Source organism: Mustela nivalis, assembly GCF_964662115.1.
Source record: "Mustela nivalis genome assembly, chromosome: 8".
NCBI lineage: Eukaryota > Metazoa > Chordata > Mammalia > Carnivora > Mustelidae > Mustela > Mustela nivalis.
Window position 1 is genome coordinate 33,754,684 of NC_139027.1, and position 22,993 is coordinate 33,777,676.

At 36.0% G+C, this 22,993-nt stretch overlaps 1 protein-coding gene across 5 annotated transcripts in view; it reads left to right on the forward strand.

Moving 5' to 3' along the window:
- The window catches only part of EML4 (EMAP like 4), a 155,958-nt gene that overhangs the window by 58,912 nt on the left and 74,053 nt on the right, over positions 1–22,993 (forward strand). For all 5 annotated transcript variants that reach the window (XM_082743281.1, XM_082743280.1, XM_082743282.1 and 2 more), the window contains exon 2: positions 10,890–11,072. In XM_082743281.1, the coding sequence (XP_082599407.1) occupies positions 10,890–11,072 (183 nt within the window). The remainder of the gene's footprint in view (positions 1–10,889; positions 11,073–22,993) is intronic.

Consider the following 22,993-nt stretch of genomic DNA (forward strand, 5'->3'; position numbering starts at 1 on the left):
AAGAATGGAAGACAGTTTGCCTGGTCTTCTTGCTTCAGTGTATGTTTCCTCCACACTTAGGAACTTCTGGACTGGTAACGTATCTTTCCTTTCCTGGGAATTCAGACCCGTCTCATAGATTTTACTCATGACAAAAGAAGTATGAGGATTTAGGAATGACTATAGATCAGTTCTCTTTTTTCCTGCCTCCTCTCTTTAAATATATGTGTTAATAGTGGCATAAATATTTGCCTACATAACCTTCATAAAGTATTTAAGACTGAACCCACTGTATAAACAAATATAAATCCTATTGTGAGGGCAGAGTAGGCTTTGCTCAACTTGTTCTTTCCCTGCCTCCCCCCACCTCCGGAAAGGATGGCCATTATATATTTCTTGAGGGAAAAAAATTAAAACAGCAGCTTTTAATGGAAAATAATCCAAAAATGCCTCTCTAAAATAATAGCAAATCATAAATTGTGTAATTAAGCTTGACATTTGCTTCTATGAAGTCTAACCAAAAAATTTCATCAGAAGCAGAATTATCTGTTTTTAATTCTTCATGTTAAATTAAGTAAAAAGTTTGGAGAGGGGAGCCATTTTAATTGTGAATGAATCCTGGTGATACAGTGAAGTAAAGCCCTTCCTTGGGACCAGCTACCATGCTCAGAGTACTGCAGCAAAAATGTTTTTCATTTTTTTACTTAACACAGTTTCTCTTTTAATTTATGCTAATAGATGACTTTTTAGTAAGACTGTATTACAATGAAAAAAACCCACAGTTTTAAAAATGCAAAATAAGTCAACAACATTATTTGTGTTATTTTATTGAAGGCGAACTCTCATTTTCATATAATATTGTTAACTGGAAGTAATTAATATTGTCATTTACTAACAAAATAAATTAGCCTAGCTTTTAATAGTCGAAATGTCTTATTAAAACCTGTTGGAGAGAAAAGTGTGATTTTTGGAAGTAGATTGTGATAAATAGGAAACTTTGTTTCCTGCATAAATAAATCTTCCTAATGGTCGCTGTGTTTTTCTGAATATATTCTTTGGTTTATTTCCACAAATAAATTTTAGCTATTGTAGAATCCGTAGTGCTTGATTCTTGACTGTAGTCCTTAAATATTTCTGTCTTTATACAGTAATATTTGAAGACAACAATTCCAATTGAGAACAAAACAAAAAAATATTTAAGTCATTTAAATCCCTTCTGGGGGCGCCTGGGTGGCTTAGTGGGTTAAGCCGTTCGGCTCAGGTCATGATCTCAGGGTTCTGGGGCTCTCTGCTCAGCGGGGAGCCTGCTTCCTCCTCTTTCTATCTCTCTGCCTACTTGTGATCTCTCTCTGTCAAATAAATAAATAAAATCTTTAAAAAATCAATCAATCAATCAATCAATCCCTTCTGATAGGGGTGCCTGGGTAGCTCAGTGGGTTAAAGCCTCTGCCTTCGGCTCAGGTCATGATCTCAGGGTTCTGGGATCGAGCCCCACAACAGGCTCTCTGCTCAGCAGGGAGCCTGCTTCTTCCTCTCTCTCTGCCTGCCTCTCTGCCTACTTGTGATCTCTGTCAAATAATAAATAAAAATCTTTAAAAAAAAATCCCTTCTGATACAAATTTACTAACGTAGTATGTCATTTTTAATTGTGTTTTGTGTTTTGAATAAATCATGTTTAAAGACCAGGTCTTTCAAATATATTATATCGATTTTTTTTCTTTTATTAGCATGAGACTATTCTTTTTGAATATCACTATATTCATACTTTTACAAAATGCTTTCATTCACTATGCATAAAAATCTACAAATAACCAAATTTGCATTGAAAATTTACAAAATAGGTTTATATCACAGCCTAAATTAGCTTTGCTTTTTTTTAACTGATAAAATAATTTAAATTCTGTTTATACAGAATTTTCTGTATATCTGCAGAAAATCCATCTAAAAGAGTAAGGTAGCAAAAAATCCTCATAAATCCTGCTTCTCAGTGATATACCTATAGTCTCTTATGTACATGTATACCTATGGATATACAGCTCTACACAGAATATACTATAATTGTTTGCCTTGTAATTTTTTTCTCTTCACAGTATGTTGTCACTCTTAGTAAACTTGTTTATGGTTGCAAATATACATCATTCTTTTTAAGAGCTATGTGGTATACCATAGTGCAACCATTTATTTAAACAAAGTTGCCTACTGGTAGTCCTTTAAGCTAGTGCCAAATAATTTTTTAAGTTATTGACAGTGCATGGTATTGTTACTGTTTTCTCATGTTTCTTCATTCTTACTACCTCCTGTAATCTAATCTGCATTATCTTCCTACCCAATAAGGCCTGCCAGTGTCTTAACAGAAGTGCTTTAGCAAAGGAAATCAGAGTTTTGTTCTTTGGAGAGTATTGTGTATTGAAAAGTATACTTTTCTGAAATGGGCTATTTTTCTCCCCAAAGATTTATAGGTAACAGCTAAGAGTCCTACCGTTAGCTCTCAAAGCTATCATAAAAGCCATCTGATTTTAGTTGTTTTTAAGACATAAGACCTCATTTTTTCAGAAGTACATGCCTACTTTTTATCTGTTTCGGAGTTTAATTTGCAAAGATTGGTTTCATTGTTTTCTAGAAAATGAAGTGAGGAACCTAACTATGATATCCTCATCCCCAGAGTTCTTTTCAGAAGAGGAAAAAAAAAAAAAAAAGAAGAAGAAGAAGAGAAAACCACTTGACTCCCCCTACCCCCCACCAAAGTATAACACAATATATGTTTTGATTGTTTTTATGACACAGATGTTATATTATCTGTGGATTCCTCCTTGTACTATCCCTTGCCCTATATCATCAGAAGTAACTGTTGTCATGAATTTTGTTTTTTTTACTCTATTGCTTTATAATTTTATTCTAAATGATATAATATTTACTTTTTGTCTGACTTGCTTTTGATACTTACCAGTATATTCCTGAGATTCATACATGATGTTGCACATGGCCATAGTTTACCACTCTAATATGCTGTCGAATGTTTGTATCACAGTTTATTTACCCATTTTATAGTTGATGAACATTTAGGTTTTTCCCAGTTTGTTTCTTATTTGAACTATACTGTTGTAAGCATTCTTGAACATGTCTCTTGGTGTATGAGTGCAGGGGCAGGGATTGGGAATACCTGGCTGACAAGCTCTTTTGTAAATAAAGTTTTATTGGGACATAGCCATACCCAGTCATTTACATATTCATCTATAGCTGTTTATGTATTTCAGAGGCAGATCTGAGTAGTTCCTGCAGAGGCTGTATGGTCTGCAAAGCCTAGAATGTTTACTGTATAGCTCTGTAGAAAACATTTGCTAGCCCTGCCGTAGGGTAGGATATATACATTGAGGAGTGGAATTGCTGGGTCATAAGATGAGTGCATCTTTAGTTTTATCAGGTGATTCCATAGTTGGGTTTTCCCCTCAAAGTCACTGAAACCAGGTGTACCTACCTCCTGCCATAATGTAGGAGTTCACATTACTCCGTATCCTTGGGAACACTTGATATTGTCATGTTTTCAATGTTTTGCCAGTTTGGTGAGTATAGAACAGTATTTAATATGGTTTTAATTTTCTTAAATAAATAATGAGGTGATTGAGCCTCATTTTGTATGTTAATTGGCCATTTGTTCCTTTTCCTTTGAGATGCTTAGTCAAGGTCTTTACTGTAGGATTTTATGTCGTATCGATTTTTAGGAATTATTCAAGATACTAATCTTTTACCAATTACAGATGTTAAAACTATCTTTTTCCAGTTTTTAAATTGCTTTTTCTCTTTACTGTGTCTTAGTAAGCATATGTACTGAATTCTAATGTAGATAAGTATCAGTCTTTACTTCTATGGTAATCCTTTCTGTGTCTCATTTAGGATCCTCCCTTCTACTTCCATGATATGAAGATATTCTCTCTTTCTTTCTGGAGGTTTTATAATTTTGCTTTAAATTCTTTAATCTACTTGGATTTGATTTTTGTGTATGGTGGAGATAGAGACTTCAAAATATACTTAATTTTAATGAATTTATAAATTTTAGTTTAACTTGGGAAGTTGAGCAATTATTTCTTCACTCCCGCCCTCCCCCCATCTAGAACCCTGTTCTCACTTTTCCTCTGGGGCTCCAATGACACTAATATTAGGCTTGAGGCTGCCTTGTTTTTTCCTTTCTGTTTAGATTGTATAAATCATACATAATGTATATGTATGTAATATACATATCTAATAAAACATTTTTTTCAATAATATAAGTCCTAATTTCATAGATTATTTTCTCTTTTTATAAACAGTTCAAAAAGCTTGGTTATCCAAGAGTCCATAATATAGGAAATTAGATTGGGAATGAGTGTTGTTATAGACAGGCATACTTAATCCTGACTACAAAGAGGGAAGCAGAAAAGGTAGCAAGAAAGACTAGAAATTTGAAAATGTAGTACTTTCAATTATTTAATTAGAAATATAGTAGTCTCTAGGTCATCATTCTATCATAATGCTTACAGCACAAAATAATTAATATTCTCAAGGAAGATTGAGTCATCTAAAAGTGGCTAAATTATGACTGTATGCCCTTGTTAGGAAAGCAAGAAAGTATTTTATTTTAGAAAGATTTACACAAAATCATTGGCACTGAAAAGGTGCTAGAATTTATAGGCCTGTCTTATTCTGATGTGATGCTGCATTGCCAACTTTTGGATATTTAGAATAAAATATACTTACCTCTGGAAAAGTAATATATTTAACAGCTCAGAAGCCAAATTAACTAATTCATTATAGTAAAAGCATAATGAACAGTTGTTGTTGTAGGTCTAAATTCTAGTATGGAATATTGAAGTTTACTTAGTTACGTATAACTTTGGTTGCAGCTCTAATAAAAGAGACTTAATTATGTCGATAAATAGAGTAAGCTAATGGACCTTCTTTCTCTCTCCATTCACCTCCCTCAACCGCTGACCCCACAGTGAGTTTAACAACCCTTGAGAGTTCATTTGTAGTTCATATTTTATTTTTTTTTAAAGATTTTTATTTATTTATTTGATAGAGAGAGATCACAAGTAGACAGAGAGGCAGGCAGAGAGAGAGGGGGAAGCAGGCTCCCTGCCGAGCAGAGAGCCCGATGTGGGGCTCGATCCCAGGACCCTGAGATCATGACCCAAGCCAAAGGCAGAGGCTTAAACCACTGAGCCACCCAGGCGTCCCTGTAGTTCATATTTTAGCTTTCAAGGCTAGAAACTGTTTTGAGAAGAAGCAAAGACATGAGAGACTACTGTGATACAAGGAAAAAGAGCTAATATGCTTGGATTAGGAAAAGGGAGTGTAAAAAGCTCCCACAGGGGTCCCTAGGTGGCTCAGTAAATTAAGCATACTATTCTGGAGTTCGCTTCAGGTCATGATCTCAGGGTTGGGAGATTAGCCGGCTGCTGGGCATGGCGCCTGCTGAAGATTCTGTCCCCTCCTTCTGCCCTTCCCTCCTCTTCATCTTTTCTCCCCCCACCCCTTTTCTCTCCAAGAAAAAGAAAAGGCCAAAGGCTCCCAGAAAGTAGATATATATTCTATTTACTGAACAGATATATTTTGTGAACAAGAGTGTAGTGCATTAGAGATTGGGTGAGAAAAAAAAAAAGTTTTCAAAGTAGAACAGCGATAGATTCTAGAGAGTCATCTGAGGGAGGAACTCTAACCCCTTTGCTGTGTGACCAGGAATAACTCGCTTGATTACCCAGAGTCCTAGTTTATTTATCTATAAAATGGCAGGAGGAGTTTTTGGTCTTTAAGATAGTCTTTTCTAGCCTTAGTAATCAATGGATGCAAATTTAAGTTAACTGCCTTATATTCTAGCTTTGTGTTGTGTTTTTTTTTTTTTTTTAAGATTTTATTTATTTATTTGTCAGAGAGAGAGCGAGCACAGGCAGACAGAGTGGAAGGCAGAGTCAGAGGGAGAGGGAGAAGCAGGCTCCCTGCAGAGCAAGGAGCCCGATGTGGGACTCGATCCCAGGATGCTGGGATCATGACCTGAGCCGAAGGCAGCTGCTTAACCAACTGAGCCACCCAGGCGTCCCTGTTTTTTTTTTTTTTTTTTTTTTTTTTTTTTTAATAAAATTGGAACACTGTATCTGGAGGAAACTTGGTTTAAGAAATCAAGCTTTGAATTTTAACTTAAGATTAAGTAACATATAATACATTTTTATGGTGAATTTCAGATAATATGGAAGTACGTGAAAAGAAAAGATTACTTTTTACTCCAGTCTTTCTAATCTCACTTTCTTAGAAACAATGCAATCACCGATTTGATGTATACCCTCCTAGACTTTTTTTCTGTATGTACATTATTAACATATTTAAATAGCTTGCTTTTTTTTTTAAGAAGTATGTTGGCACATGTGTGTATTTGAATATATTATTCAGTATGTATTGTTTTGCAGTTTGGTTACTTGACTTAAGTTGTCTTGTAGAGCTCTCAGTTTTTAGTTTATATACCTACCTCATTGTTTTTAACTTTCTTCGATGTGAATGTATCATAGCTTACTAACCACATCCATGGACTTTAGGTCATTTCCAGTTTTGTGGCAGTAGTAAACAGTGTAGTAAAGAACATCACTATACAAGATAGAAACTCAATGAACCCTCACTGTAGGGCTCTACTGTGTATTATCTTATCTAACAACCTCAAGCCTAAGATAAGTACTAATTAGCATGAAGAAATTACACATGAGGAAACCAGTCACAGAGCTGCCAAGTAGCAAACAGATTTTACGGAAGCGGAAGCCGTTTAACAGCAGGGTTCTTGAATTATTCTTCCATTGCTTTTGTTGGATTCAGGAGCAAGAGAATCTCTTGCTCCTGAAAAGGTGAAGAGCCAAGATTTTAGATAGGAAGGGGCTATAGAATTTTGGAGTTATAAGGAACTGTGGGGATCAACTGCTGTGTTCCTTTGTATCTCCACTGCTGCTGACCCTGTAATAGATCATCAGAGGGGGAAGGTTGAGAGTGCAAGAAGGAGCACCGTGATAATGTTTATGCTAATATAATGGACATACTTGTCTTGGACAAACTGAGACACCCAGACACCCTAACCCTATCCCAGGCCACCATTACCTTTCACATGGGTTACTACAGTAGCCTCCTGCCTGGTCTTATATTTACTATTACTCTTTTCCAGCCCATTCTCCCACAGAAACAAAAACTACCTTTTCAAAACAAAAACCTGATTATGTCACTTAATAGTTTAAACTCCTTTAGTACTTTGTGGGGAAAAAAGGTTTTTGGTCCTCCTGTGATTATTAAAGAATGCAGCATGAAATAGAGTAAAGGGCACTTAAATTTAAGTCAAGAGTCATGTGTTTGAGTCTCGGGTATCAGTACTGATTTGGTGACCTTGGGCAAGAAGCTGTTTAACTTCCCAAGCTATTTCCTTAAATATAAAATATAGATAGTGTGAGGAGGGGGATATGGTAATAAGTATGAAAGATATAGTATAAATGCAGGACATTGTTAATAGTTAACCTTGTATTTATTTTGCCCTTTGAAAAATTGTCCTTGTGTTTTACCACAGTATCTAGCGGGTTGTGGTAGGATTTTTATAAGCTGAACCACCTTTCATGTAACTATCCAAGTTTCATGTAATAAAAACCTCAGTCATTGGAGCACCTGGGTGGCGTAGTTGGTTAAGCATCTGGCTCTTGGTTTGAATTGAGGTCATTATCTCTGGGTCATGAGATTGAGCTTTGCATTAGGCTCCACACTCAGCAGGGAGTCTGCCTCCCCTCTCATTCTTCCCCCCCTCTCATTCTGCCCCCTCCAGCTTTCCCCTGCTTGTGCTTGCGCGCTCTCTCTCTCTCTCTCTCTGAAATAAATCTTCTGAAAAAATTTAAAAAGTAAAATATAGGTTTAGGAAAGTTAAGTGACTTGACCAAAGTAAAAACAGTAACCATGCCAGTAGTAAAATGCAGGGCTATAACCTTGGCATTATAGTCTGATAATCTTTCCAGCAAGCTCTGTTACCTTCCCAAAGTAATTAAGAAGATCATGTGTTTATAAAAATCACATATTTTATTTGTGATTGTAATTTATTTTTTTAAGTTTTTATTTATTTGAGATAGAGCGAGAGAGAGCGAGCACATACAAGGTGGAGGGACAGAGGGAGAGGGAGAAGCAGACTTCCTGCCAAGCACAGAACCGAATATGGAGCTCAGTCCCATTATCCCAAGATCATGACCCCAACAGAAGGCCGACTTCCATCTGGCTAAGCCACTCAGACTCCCTTCTGACTGTAATTTAAATATATAACTCATCCTTCAGAAATTGAGAATAGTGTAGAATGACATGCCCATATAATTTACTGACTTCATCAGGACTTCTGGGTTATAAAAAATGGTTTGCAAAAAAGTTATATAATTAGCTAGGAGGAGTATTATTAGAGCATCTCTGAGAATTGAAGGTCCAGGACTTCAGAGATTAGAACTAGATCTCAGCGCAGTCAGAGCTCTATCACTAATGGCTCTAGGTCTTTGTCCTTATAGGTAGCAAACCACAAAGAGAGGTGGGCCACAATTTCCTTTTGGGGAAATTTGGGAGAATTCCATTTGACCTCTCTCATATCTCACAACCACTCCTGTAGGTAATTAGTTTAAACCATATGAAATTGCTGATAGTCATATTTTTTACCAACTAAAGCCATTTTGTATGGTCCAACCTATTAATAGTGTAGAGTGGTAGAGGGGATAACGAGTCATCATTGATGGCCCTAATGGGACTTAAGAAAATGGTGGAGTTCCACAAAAAGAGAAGAGCTGCTGTACTTCCCACTAGAAGGAGGAATATACGAAAGCATTCGGGGCAGACAAAAGTAATAGTGACATAAGAATGCCTTGGTGGCTTGGTTGGTTAAGCATCTGACTCTTGGTTTTGGCTCAGTCATGAGCTCAGAGTCATGAGATTGAGCTCCATGTCAGGTTCTACACTCAGCATGGAGTCAGCTTGGGATTCTTCCTCTCGCTTTGCTCGCCCCATCCCTGCGCCCTTCCCTATACTCTCCCCCTCCCCAAATAAGTAAGTCTTAAAAAAGTAATAATAGTGACATAATACAACACAGCTTACAAAGAGTGTGGCTCAGCTAGACTTTAGCTGGGCTACTATGGAAACAAAAAAGACCTCAAATATTAAAATTTCTAAAGTTCAAAATGGAATTGTTCTTACTTAAGCAACAGAGAGTTTGACAGAATGGTATTTTATGTAAAAAATGCACCCAAAGCTCTCAAATTATAACTTTTTTAAAAGGAACTTATCAAGTAATCAACTTTATTATAATGTACAAATTTACTTGAAACTTTAACAGAAGTGTTAAAACTTCCAGCAGCAATTTTGCATTTGTCCACTTCTTTCAAATCATAACTTTTGTACTCTTCTGTTGTATCTTAACGTTTATTAGATATCAGATGTGTCCTAGGCAGCTACATCATAACCTGCTTAAAGATGAAGTAATTGAAGTTCAGAGAAGTAAAATAATTTGCCTGAGATTATACAACTAGTTGTTAAAGTCTAAATTGAAGATCATTTTTCTTCTATATCAATACTTCTCAAAGATTGTCATGAAACAATTCTAAAGGCAGAAGAGAGTACATATGTACGCTTGAGAGATTTGTAGGCATATATGATCTTAAATGTGAATATTGTTTACTGATCCATAATAAATGGTGATAGCTTTGTTTTTTAAATGCTAAAGTTTTTTTTTTTTTCCTTTTAATTCTAAGTTAAATTGTCTTTTTAAGAAGATGGAGCACATTATCTCAATATGAGAAAAATGGCACACTGTGTCTTATTGTGTGAATGCCTATTCCAGTTTATGTCACTTTGGTCCAGACCATTCTTATGTAAGAATCTGAATTCCCCTCTGAATTCTCTTGCTTGTAGTGAATTAGCCAACAATTGAAATTTTTATATTTTTAGGTTCTGACTGACCCAACAGTGTATTCTAAAGTTACATAGCTTTGGAAGTGGTTTGTAATTGCTATGTAGCTATGTAATTGCTATGTAGCTAAACTTTATTTACTCTTTTTGTTGTTGTTGTTACATACCTAAGGCAACTAAATATTAGCTGGGTACTCTACAGAAACAACAATTTTTTTCCCCCCAAGAGGTTGGCACATTAGTGGGTAAGAAAGAACAGCAAGAATATATAGCAGTATTTTGTGACACTTTGGAAGTACAATAATAAAGACTGAAATAAAGAGTGTTTTCTGATCATTGATACTGAAGGTGAATGGCTCCCGATCTGATACATAAAGCAAAACTGAAGTGATTTGTACTCCTTTTTTATTTTCATGATGTGGTGATTAACAAGGATGTTTTGGCTGGGTGCTTCGGTGGTTCAGTTCGTTGAGCGTCTCACTCTTGGGTTCAACCCAGGTCATGACCTCATGGGTCATGAGATCCAGCCCTGATTCGGGCTCCATGTTCAGCAAGGAGTTTGCTCGAAGATTCTCTCCCTTTGCCCTCCTCACCCCCGCTTGCTGGTGCAGGCTTGCTTTCAAATAAATCTTTAAAAAAAAAAAAATGCTTTGGATAGTTTACTGTCTTACAAGTTTTCAGAAGTCTCCAAAGTGATACATTTAGAGAATGTTTTGACAAAAAAACCAGTTAAGGTGATAGTATAATAATAGGGAAAATTTGATCATGGGGAAGATTTTCACAATTTTAATTATGTGTCAGATGTATTAACTTTTACTATTTTTAATTCATTCAAATAGCTGTGAAAATATTTGCAGAAGTTAATCTATAAAAATGGTGGGTTCCCACGGATATTTGTCTTTTGTAAGACTCACATAAATAGATCTTATTTGTTGTTAAATTCTTTCTTAAACAGTTCATTTTAAAATATCCTTATTTTCTTCATTTTGTAGATGATAGTATTTCTGCTGCAAGTACATCTGATGTTCAGGATCGCCTCTCAGCTCTTGAGTTACGAGTTCAGCAACAAGAAGATGAAATCACTGTGCTAAAGGCAGCTTTGGCTGATGTATTGAGGCGTCTTGCAATCTCTGAAGATCATGTAGCCTCAGTGAAAAAATCAGTTCCAAGTAAAGGTAATTGTTAAAGTAGGAAGAATCTTGCTTTTTGCAGCACCTTCTTTGTAGTAATATATAAAACTTGTGTATTTTATCAGTGACATTGAAATTGGGAGTATAAACTATATTTCTCTTTTGGATTAACTGACTGTAGTTTTTTGTTTCCTTTTTTTTATTCCTAAGAAATTCTGAAAGTATAGTATTTATTATTTTAAATGGGAGTTTTTTGGTAATACCACTGATTGTACTTGAAGGCTTTCATAGTATTTGGGTGAATTTAGTATATCCCAATTAGATAACGAATTTACTGAGGGCAGGAACTGAATCTTCTTTTTGTATCTCCCATAGGAGTTAACATTGTGTCTTGAATATAGCATGTACTTTTTGAGTCAGTCAGAAATTATAAAAATCATCATAATTTAAGTAGCCTTATTCCAGGCCTTAAGTGGTCATTAGTGAGAGGAATCCTGAGGAACTTAAGCTCTGAGACTCATTACCGATGCCAATACAATATTAATTTTAACTTAAAGATACTGAGGTTTTTTGCAGGTTGAGAGAAAGTCACTAGGATGCTGTTAACTCTGAGTTTGGAGCAGATATCCTGTGGCCTTTCCCTTCCTCCAACCACCTAGAAAGAATTTTAAATTCTTTCATGTTACTCAAGCAATTGTTTCTATTATTTCATATTTTTCCTGATTTTTTTTCATAGAGTGGGCGGACATAGGCATAATTCTCTATTTTGGCAGGGCGAAAACTGAGGCTATTTATGAAATCTGTTTCTGAATATGAGTTTGCAGTATATATGGTGTGGACATAGACACATATAGATAGCTGAATTGCAGGGCTAGTGTTCATGCTAATCTTGGCTAGCAGTAAGAATTTGGGTATATTTAGCTTGTGGATAATAGTTTAAGCCTTAGAAAGAGGATATAAAATGGAACAAGGTTCCTGATTGTTGTGTTGGGAGCAAAGTATTTCAGTGTAGTATTTCAGCAAAGAAAGAGTGATTCATATTGCCAGATGCTACAGAGAGATTGAATAAAACAAAGACTGAGAATTGACCATTGGATTTGGCAGTTGCAAGATTACTAGAAACAACAAGCAATTGCAGTGGAGTGATAGTATTGCAAATCAAATTACAGTATTTTGAGAAGCAGCAGTTGAGAATTGTGGTACTGGGAGTAGCAACTGTAGCCACACTTTCAAAAAATTTGCCTGGGAGGGGAAGATGATAGTAGCTAGAGGAAGTTGCTAATTGGAAGTCAGCTTTAATGTATTTATTTATTTTTTTAAGATGTTATAGACTTGAGCACAAAGATATGCTAAGGACAGAAAGGCAGAAAAGATTTTAGTGGGGGTGTCACTAGGTGGTAGTAATTGATGAGGCTAGTTTCCTGAGAGTTTGAGTAAGTATCCTAGAGTAGGTAAGAAACTACTGGCCTTGGAAGACTACCTCTGCTATAGACTGGAAAGAGATAAAACTGAATGGGGCTACTAAATATTCACATTGTTAGGGCTGGAACTTTTCATTCTGTATCAGTCTTCTTCAGGAGAAAATGATGCTCTTCCAAGAAGGTAAAATTGTTCCTGGGTGGTCAAAAGGATGAGTTGGAATGATGAGAGAATGAAAGACCATAGACATTAAGAAAAAGATGCTGAGTCACCTTGAATGCATTGAGGTGGTTCATTCTGCCTGGCTTTGTGGTTCCCTTTTCTTTAACTTATTTTTAATTTTTACTGTTGAAGTATATCGTTGGCATATAATGTTATTAGTTTCAGGTGTACGTTTTCAACAGTATCATGATTTAACAATTCTGGTTGGTTGTGTGTGTGTGTGTGTGTGTTTTTTTTTTTTTTTTAAGATTTTATTTCTTTATTTGAGAGAAAGAGAAAGCACAAGCAGGGGGAGCGGCAGGTAGAGAGGAGGCAGGCTCCCTGCTCAGCAGGAAGCCCAATTTGGGACTCCATCCCAGGACCCTGGGATCATGACCTTAGCCTGAAGGCAGATGCTTAACCAAGTAAGCCACCTAAGCATCCCTCAACAATTTCATTTCTACTCAGAGCCACCGTGATAAGTGTTGTCACTGTCACCATACATTATAACATTAGTGACTATATTCCCTGTGCTGTACTTTCAGTAAATGAATGGATAAAGAGGATGTGGTATACATACACAGCATGATTCCCATTCTTAGATCTCCCATGCTCAAAGACACTAGGCCTAAGTAGTTAATAGTGAAGAGTTAGTAAAAGGGGATGGACTTATACAATCTGAAGAGAAACCAGGGGCACCTCTGTGGCTCAGTTGTTGAGTGTTTGCCTTTGGCTCAGGTCATGATCTCAGGGTCCTGGGATCAAACTGCATCACACTGCCTGCTCCGCGGGTAGTCTACTCCCTCTCCCACTCCCCCCGCTTGTGTTCTCTCTCTCTCTGTGTCTTTGTCAAATAAATGAATAAAATCTTAAAAAAAAAATAGTGGAGAGTTAGAGAGGTGGCTGGATTGATCTTCTCCACTAGTGGTTATTAAGATAAATGTGTCAGTGATGAGGGATGATAAGTTTGGCAAAAGACTTAATAGAAACCACTTGGGCTAATAATGTTACATTGCAGTCTTTAAATTTTTTTGAGAACCAGCTTTGAGGACTGCCAAGATCAAGCCAGACAAAACTTTATTTGGTTATAGATTGATTTTAATAAAGGATTCTGGAGTTGTTAGAGTAGAATGGGGAGCCAGATCAGTTAATGTATGTGGGCTTTACAGGGAGGATAAACTTGGAGTAGGGAAAGAACATGCTTACAATCTATAACTGCTGTTACGTACCCTCAGCTTCTGATTCTGTATAAGCATTTTAATTCTGAAAGAGAAAATGATGCGGTGTTTGGTTATCATCCACAATATTTTTGAAAGCTTATTTTAATAGTTCATATTAGTTTTAAAAATTTAAGAATTTATTATGTTTAACAGCATGTTGTAATTTTATGATGAGAAAAATCTAAACATTTTTGTCTGATTTTCTTTTTTTTTTTTTTTTTAATTTACCAAGGTATTTCCGTAAAAAAATATTTATAGAGAAATTTAAAGACTGCTTTTAAAATAATTTGGTAGGCTGGGGCTCGCGGGTGGCTCAGTCAGTTAAGCATCTGTCTTCAGGCACAGGTCATGATCCCAGGGTCCTGATATCGAGCCCCACATCAGGCTCCCTGCCCCTCTGCCTGTCGCTCCCCCCTGCTTGTGCTCTCCCTGCCAAATAAACGAATAAAATCTTAAATAAATAAATAAATAATCTGGAAGGCGATGGTAGTTTGTATATACACCCATTACTTATCACTTAACCTATTTCAATGTCATAAAATACAAATACAGCTAAATATCTGTAGTTCGTATTCTCTAGGAACATACTTTTTGTATGTTACTCTTTCTGGTGGTTTTCTTTTTTTTTCAGTTGTCCTTAGACTTAGTTCTTTGTCTCTGAAGTGATTTTGGGATCAGTTTTATTTAAGGCTCTTTAGTTGAGATTTACCCAGTTCTGGAGTTACAGAACCACCTGTAGCTGCTACTTTGGAACTCTTTTCCACCACATACTACTAACTCTTAATTCTTTTAAATTATTAATTAGATACAGAGCTTCTTTCCATTGATTCTACTTCATAAGTTTACTATGATAGCTGTTCTTAGAATGTGCCAATATGGTTATATTCTGAAATGGTGTCCACTAGCGATTATTCTTTAAGTTACTTCATTACTTTAGGCACAGCGTTACTTTGAACGCTACTTTAGCTTTACTTTGAAACACTATCCATATAATAGATTAATGGGAAAGTTGATTATATAATAATTTGGGGAAATATTATTTTAGAGATGAGCATAATTCATTGTGAAGAATTAATTGCTCTAGTTCCCTTTATTGGAGAAATTTCCCTGACCAGTTATATTTTCTGAGATTGATATTTAGAGATCAAGAGAAATACATTTATTTAATATATATTTATATATATATTTAATATATATATTTAAATTTATATACATTTTAAATATATTTATTTAAATATAGTAAATATATTTAAATTTTTCTAATTTATTATTAGAAATTCTAAATAGTTTTATTTTGGAATTTAAATATAGTACACAGTAGAAATAATTGGAAAAATTATTAGGTGATTCTTCATTATTGATGTTTGTATATAACCTAATAGATCAGCTGTCAGGTTTTTTGGTTTGTTTGTTTGTTTGTTTGTTTGTTTTTTAATTTTAGAGAGCAGAGTGAGGAGCATAGGGAGAGGGAGAAGCTCAGACTCTTTGCCAAGCATAGAGGCTGACATGGGGCTTGAAACCACAACCCTGGGATCATAGCCTGATCAAGAGTCAGAGGGTTAACTAAGTGACCCACCAAGGTGCCCCGGTCAGCTGTCAGTTTTAATATTAAACAGGATTAATATATTAATGATATAAACATTTGGAATAAACGTTTTAAAATAAAATACTTTTTTTAAAAAAATGAAATTATTTTGTGGGTATTTTGTATTTTTTTCTTTATTGAAAAGGTAATTTCCAATACTATGGAAAATTTTATGTGAGTTTTTTTAGTCCTCTGTGAAATTAGAATTTATTATACTCACTTTCATGTAAAATACTGACAGGACAATAATCACTATCATCTTCTTAAGATAGCTACATTTTCTAGAGGATTTTTCTTGAGGAGTAAGGCTAAACCCCCATGGATAATTTTAAGTGTGGAACCTTTTTGCAAAGCTGTGGTTAAAAGCACAGGTCAACTTCCTTATTGATGAAGTCAACTAGTTTTGCAGATGGTAGTGATAATGGGCAGAGGGCATGATTTCACTTTAGATGTGACTAAAACTAAATGTTAATAGTGTGTATGCTTATGGCTTAATGACATTCTGCTGTGTTACTTCGTAGTAGTAGTGCCATTCAGTAAATGCCAAAATCAGATATACACCTAACTAGTCATTTCAGTATTTTTAGTTCTCTTCTTTTAGTTTATCCTCTCCCATGTGCCAGCAGTATTAAAGCTAAGCCCTATTTTTTCTTGAATATGTTATGCTAGATGCTTATCTGAGGTAGAAAGTTTTCCTAACAGTTTTTAGATAGCCAGTCATTTAATTTTCTCATATACCTTCTTTTCTGTGGAGAATTTTTTCCTTTTGACGGCATGTGTTCATAATATATGCAGCAGTTGCCACTGAGTTCCTGCCAAAAGAAAAAAAAATTACCTGTACTTTGGAACAAACGGGAAGGCCCAGGGAACACTTAGGCAGTATTAACTGCCAGGAAGACAAATTATGTCACAGCTGGTGCCTGGGAAACCCATTAAGACCTCTTGGGGTGACCAAATGAATGTAATTTGAGAATACAGTGACATTATGTGAAGACAAGCTGTTAGTACACAATGGTATACAAGCAAAGGAATCAAATTTATCTGAAGGTGGGAATCAGTCATCTTAAACCAGGAAACTGTTGGTAAGCCAAAAGTATCAAGCATTGCAAATGCTACTTGAGAAATGAGAGAACCCTGAGGAAAAATTGAAATGTGGAGGGTGTCAGTTTTCTAAAAGAAAACAATCCTAATTATATAGAATCTGGGATAGCAGATAGGCACTAGTTTTGTATCATTGCCTCTTACTTCAAATAACATTTGGGAGAAGACAGGGTTGTCATAATTTTGCTGTAAATGCTGTTGATAAATAAATTACACTGATCAGGTTGGAAGGTGTGAATTTCCCTTATAGGCCCTTGGGCTAAAATGACTGGTAATTGTAGAGGGAAATGGGAGAGTGTTTTATCATTTGACAACAGATCAGACTTCTGAGACGCTTCTCAGACGCTTAACCGACTGAGCCACCCAGGAGTCCTCAGCTCAAAACATACTTTTTAAAAAAAATTAGTGGTCATTAGGAATTAAAAGGACTAAAGTGCACCTTCCTGTGAGACAAAAGGAAAGGAGCTTGAGTATGAGGAGAATGGAAGAGGTCTGCAGTTGGAACTATGGGCATGTGATAGAGAATCTGAGATAAATACAAGATTTTGAATATCAGCTAGAGTTCTTCCTCCATGGACCACCTTTACCCTTCTCCTGATCAAAAATTTTCCCATTATTTATAAAGCTCAAACTAGTTCCTGAAAATATTTCCATTTATTGTCTCTTCTTGGAATTATTTAAAAGTTTTTTGTGTGTCTGTTTTGGTATGTATATTTGATGTTTCTGCTAGATTGTAAACTCTTTGAAGGCAGAACAGTTTCTTACTAACATAGTTTCTTACTTTAGTAAGTTTCTTACTATAGTAAGTAAGTTTCTTAACATAGTTTCTTACTAATTCTTGGGATAACTCGGTAAGTACTTGTTAAATTGAATGTGGGAAGAAGGAAGTTTTAGGGGTGCCTGGGTGGCTCAGATGGTTAAGCGTATGCCTTCTGCTAAGGTCATGATCCCAGAGTGCTGGGATCAAACCCCATGTCTGGCTCTGCTCAGCAGGGAGTTTGCTTCTCCCTCTGCCTCTTCCCCTTCTCTGCTTGTGCTTTCCCTCTCAAATAAGTAAAATTTTAAAAGAAGAAGAAGAAAGTCTTAGAAGCAGGAAATGGTGGTTTAAAAAAAAAAAAAAAACACGCTTTAGAGAGAGTTACTGGGATAGATGTAGGAACAAGAGGATCTTATAGATGAGGGTAGCCAGGATCTGAGATTTTGAGATTTTGAAGATTTTATTTATTTATTTGCAGGGAGAGGAGCAGGAAAGAATTCCAAGCAGACTCCATGCTGAGCATGGAGCCCTATCTGGGGCTCAGTCTCATAACCCTGAAATCATGACCTGAGCCAAAACTAAGAGTCAGATACTTAACCAACTGACCCACCGGGTGCCCTTAGATTGTGAGATTTTGAATATGTAGTAGTTTCTAGTAATAACTTTTCTGTGTGACTCGAGAGCATAGTTAAGTTCAGAAGTATTTAGGAATTGTCAGGCTAAGTTACCAGAAAGGTCATATGCTTGGGTCTGTCGTCAGGAATATAAACCATATGATTAGTATCCTCATGTCATAAAAATTATTGCTATCTTTTTAACTGGCATTATGATGATTTGTACTGTGATTAAAACCAAATTAATACCTTCCTGGTTTATAGACTTTTAGCCTAAGTTTCTGGGTTGCTGCTCAGAATTAGAACTACTTTTACTTTTGTGCCTTTGGTTACTAGAGGTTACTGTTGCTTCCAGTCTTATAGGCTAATCTTTGAGATTACAGCTCAGATTTTACAATACCCAAGCCCTGGAAGAGAGGGTGTGTGTGTGTGTGTGTGTGTGTGTGTGTGTGTAGCTAACGGTGCATTCCAGTCATGGATTTGTGTTTAACAGCAGTAATCATTTTTATGTTCCATTCTTCTGGGTCCTGATTTTCAAAGAATACACTTTAGACCTCTCAGTTGAAAAACAAGCATTCACTCACAGTTTCTTTTTGTTTTTTGCCTCTGCTTTACTTAAGGCATTGCTTCTACCTTAGGAGATCTTTCACTCTTTCATCCAAATACTAAGGGGTCCCAGTACCAAGAGCTACTCAAATCAAACTATAGGATTGAAAGAGATCACGAAAATCTTCTTTTGGCCTTTTCTTGCTATTTTTACTGAAATCTGGGGACCTTGATGATTTAGTACTATTATCTACTTAGAATGTCCTTTCCCCATACTCTCCCTGGTAAATTCCTATCTGTTATCCTGGCACAGCTTGAAATGTCACTCTACATTTGGCAGAATTCTTTCTACTTACTATTCCTTCTGCCTGGACTCAAATTTTCGTTTCACTGCCTACTACAGTAGAACCCTGAGTATATTAATAATTTCTCTAATTTCTTCAGCAGTAAAATTGGGATGATAATAGTAAATCCCTGCTAGGATTATGCTTAAAATCAAAGGATATACTACTTGTAAAGTACCTACGACAGTGCCTAGCATGTAACAACCATTTGGTTATTAATATTACTCTGTACCATATACTGTATGTCAGTGTCTGTTTCTTTCATCTTTTCACTGTACACAGCACTGTTTCAAGTTCTGGAGATCAAAGAAATAAAAAACACTACCTTGCCCCCAAAGGACCTCAGATAAACTGAGATGACAGGTCAGTATTACAAAATTATAAGTAATTGGTATTAAAAAGGTAGATTTAGGGTGCTGTGGGAGCACCTAGAATAAAATACTTAAACTGGGTTTGAAAGTTTCTTGCCAAGAGATTACATCAGCACTCACCTACCTTCATGATTTTTCACAGCCACTATTTATCAGTGCCATTTCCCAAATTGTTCCCAGATCTGGACTTCAGCACTTCAGAATTGTCTATCTACTTACTAGATTTTTCTGCTTGTGTGTATATCCTTCAGAATTCGTAAATGTAAAATGTCTCCAAACAGAATTCCTTATTCTTTAAAGTCTTAAACATTTCTTAAAACTGATTCCTCCTCTGCATTCATACTACCAGGCTCTTATTTCAGGTTCCCATCATCTTATGCTTGGACCACTGCCCTGAAATCTGCTCTTCACATAGCCACTAGAGGATTTTCTCTAAAATGTAAATTGAACTAACTACTTTTTTAAGCTCAAAACCTTTTAGTGGTCTCTATTCTCTTTAGATAGTCTCCATGATCTGACTGCTGCTTACCATCTGAACTCTGCTCCCTCTTGTTCTACATTCTCACCATACAAAGAGCTTTTTGTCTGCCTCCTCCCTTCCATGCACATAAACACCCCACTTAGCTATTACATTCTTTCTGTTTCTTTACACATACTAGAATAAGATCCAAGTATCTTATCACCTACGTTTTACCTGGCTTAACAGTTTGTTGTGCATTTCTTTTAGGGAATCTTTCTTGAGCTCTGTGTTCTTAATCATCTTTACAGAGTTATGTGTCTTAGTACTTCTGTGATATTCTGATTACCACATATTTACATTGCCAGTATGATTCTCTTGCAAGATTTTGAATGCCTTGATGCCAGTAACTGCCTTTTACTCTTTTGTAAAACACTTTGTTTCATCAGGGAGTCAGCTTGGATATTCTCTCTCCCTCCGTCCCTCCCCGTTTGAGCGCTCTCGCTCTTTTTCTTTCTTTCAAAGAAATAAATCTGGGAGTCAGAGGGAGATCTAAGCAGGAGAAGAAGATACAGCAAGTGAGAGTGAGAAAAAATGGTCAGAGAGCTAAGGAGAAATTCAGGCAAAGGCAGTGTCCTAGAAATTAAGGACATTGTCCTTGATTGAGTGATCAGCAGTATTTGATGCTGAAGGAACGTTGAGCAAGATTAGTACTGGAAAGTAGCCATTGAATTTAGTGACAAAGAACTAAGGTCACCATTTTGACAAGAAAAATGTCTATGAAATGGTTAGATGATAGCCAGATTGCAGAAGGTTAAGGTGCATTCCTACCAGAAATACACAAGGGTTCCAGTTTTTTCACAACCTTTTTAACATTTGCATTTTTGGGGTTTTTGGTTTTGATGTAATAGCAGTATTGTAATGGGCCTACAGCTGTGGTACCATACCCAATGGGTGTGATTGATCTCCTTTTTGAAATGAGGTTTGGGACATTGAAAGAGCATAGAAAGTGGATTGCAGACTATATGTTTGTTTGTTTGTTTGTTTTTACATAATGGTTAATGGGGTTTTTTGGGTGTGTAACAAAAAGTTAAAAAAAAATTGTATTTCACAACCAACTGTTGATATAGCAAAAGCAGTGCTCAGAGGAAAATCTGTAGCTGTAAATGCCTGTGCTGAAACAGGTCTCAAATCAGAAACCTGACTTTAAAGAAATAGAAAAAGAAAAGTACTAAACCCAAAGCCATGCTAGCAGAGGGAAAGAAAAATAAAGATTAGAGATAAATGAGGTAGAAAACAGATAAACAATAGAGCCAGTGTAACCAAATGTTGGTTTTTTAAAAGATGAACAAACATGACAAGCTTTTATGTCGAATGAAAAAGAAGGTTTAAATACTAAAATCAGAAATGAATGTGGGGACCTTTCAGAAATAAAAGGATTGTAAGAGAGCATTGTGAACAACTTCTATCATTGTCTTATTGAAAAATGAGCAAAGGACTTGATAATTCTCTAAAGAATTATACAAATGGCCAACAAACTCAGTGAGATTCTCATTAGGGAAATGCAAATCAAAACTACAGTGAAATGGCACTTAACATTATTAACTGAGCACTTTATTATATTAAGTTTAGCTATAATTTTAAAAAAATGCAAGCAACCTAGATGACTCAGTCAAGTAAGTATCTGACTCTTGATTTTGACTCAAGTCATGATCTCAGGGTGGTAAGATAGAGCCCCATTGGAGGCTCCACATTCAGTGGGGCATGTACTTGAGATTCTCTCCCTCTCCTTTTCCCTCTGCTTCCCCTCCCAAGATAAATACCTGTTTTTATAAAATGAATATAGCAAGTGTTGGTAAGGATGTGGTGAAATAAGAATCCGTTAGGCATTGCTGGTGGGATTATAAATGAACAGCTGCTGTGTTAATGGTTCCTCATTAAGTAATACATAAAATAACCATGTGACCCAGTGGTTCTACTCCTTAGTTCTATACCCAGTAGAATTGAAAATAGATGTTTGAATGAAAACTTGTAAGCAAATGTTTATGGTAGCACAATTCACATAAGCCTAAAGACTGAAACAATCCAGGTGTCCCTTAATAGATAAACAAGATGTGGTATATTCATACAGTGGAATATTACGCAGCCTTAAAAAGTAATAAAGTACTCATACACATGCTGCCACATGGATGAACCTCGAAAACATTGTGCCAAGTAAAATAAGCCAGACACAAAAGAGCACATATTGTATGATTCCATGTGTATGAAGTATTCAGAATAGGCAGATATATAGAGGAAATACAAATTAATGGTTGACATGGGCTGAGGGGAAGAAGGAGAGAATGGGGAGTGACTGTTCATTGAATAGAGGGTGTCTGGGGTAATCAGAATGTTCTGCAATCCAATATGGCTTCACAACATTGTGACTATACTAAATGCCACTGAACTGTGTACCTTTTTAAATGCTTAAAATGGTCAGCTTTGTTATAAGCATTTTACCACAATTAAAAAAAAAAAAGCTGTCAATACAACAAGGAGTCACTTGTTTGGCAGTCTAGCAGTAAATCTGATGACCGATGGTATTAGCATAATTTGGAAGTTATTGTACATTCTTATAAATAAAAATTTTCCTGGGAAATTTCAAAAAGTAAATACAGGGACGCCTGGGTGGCTCAGTTGGTTAAGCAGCTGCCTTCGGCTCAGGTCATGATCCCAGTGTCCTGGGATCGAGTCCCACATCGGGCTCCTTGCTCAGCGGGAAGCCTGCTTCTCCCTCTGCCTGCTATTCTGTCTGCCTGTGCTCTCTCTCTCCCCCTCTCTCTCTGATAAATAAATAAAATCTTAAAAAAAAAAAAAAGTAAATACAATAGATATCTCCATCTTCCTTTCTTCTGAATTACTTGGTTAGAGATTAGGTCTAGGAATCTCCATATTAAGGAAACATTATAGATGATTGTAATACAGGTTGGCTCCCAGCAGTTTGTTCTTGTCAAAAATGCAGTGTTACACCATCATATATGGTACAGTCTAGGGTGCCAAATACTTTAGGCTTCATACGGAAAACTTTTTTACTCTGTGTGCTTTTATGATGAGAAACAAGGAAACGAAGGTGAGATTAGCCAAATTAGATTTTGTGTGTATGTGAGAAAACAGCCTAGAAGTTCAAAACTGTTCTCTATTCTCAAATTTTTAAATGAATTTGCCTTTAGTAGATAAAGGCTGTTTTATCTTGTAACTTTGAATTTTCCTAACCACACCAGCATACCTATCACATATTTATTCCAGTCCTTCTACAATGTAAATTAAGAAAGCAGAGGTTGCTCTATTCATGTATGCTTTATTTAAGTGAAA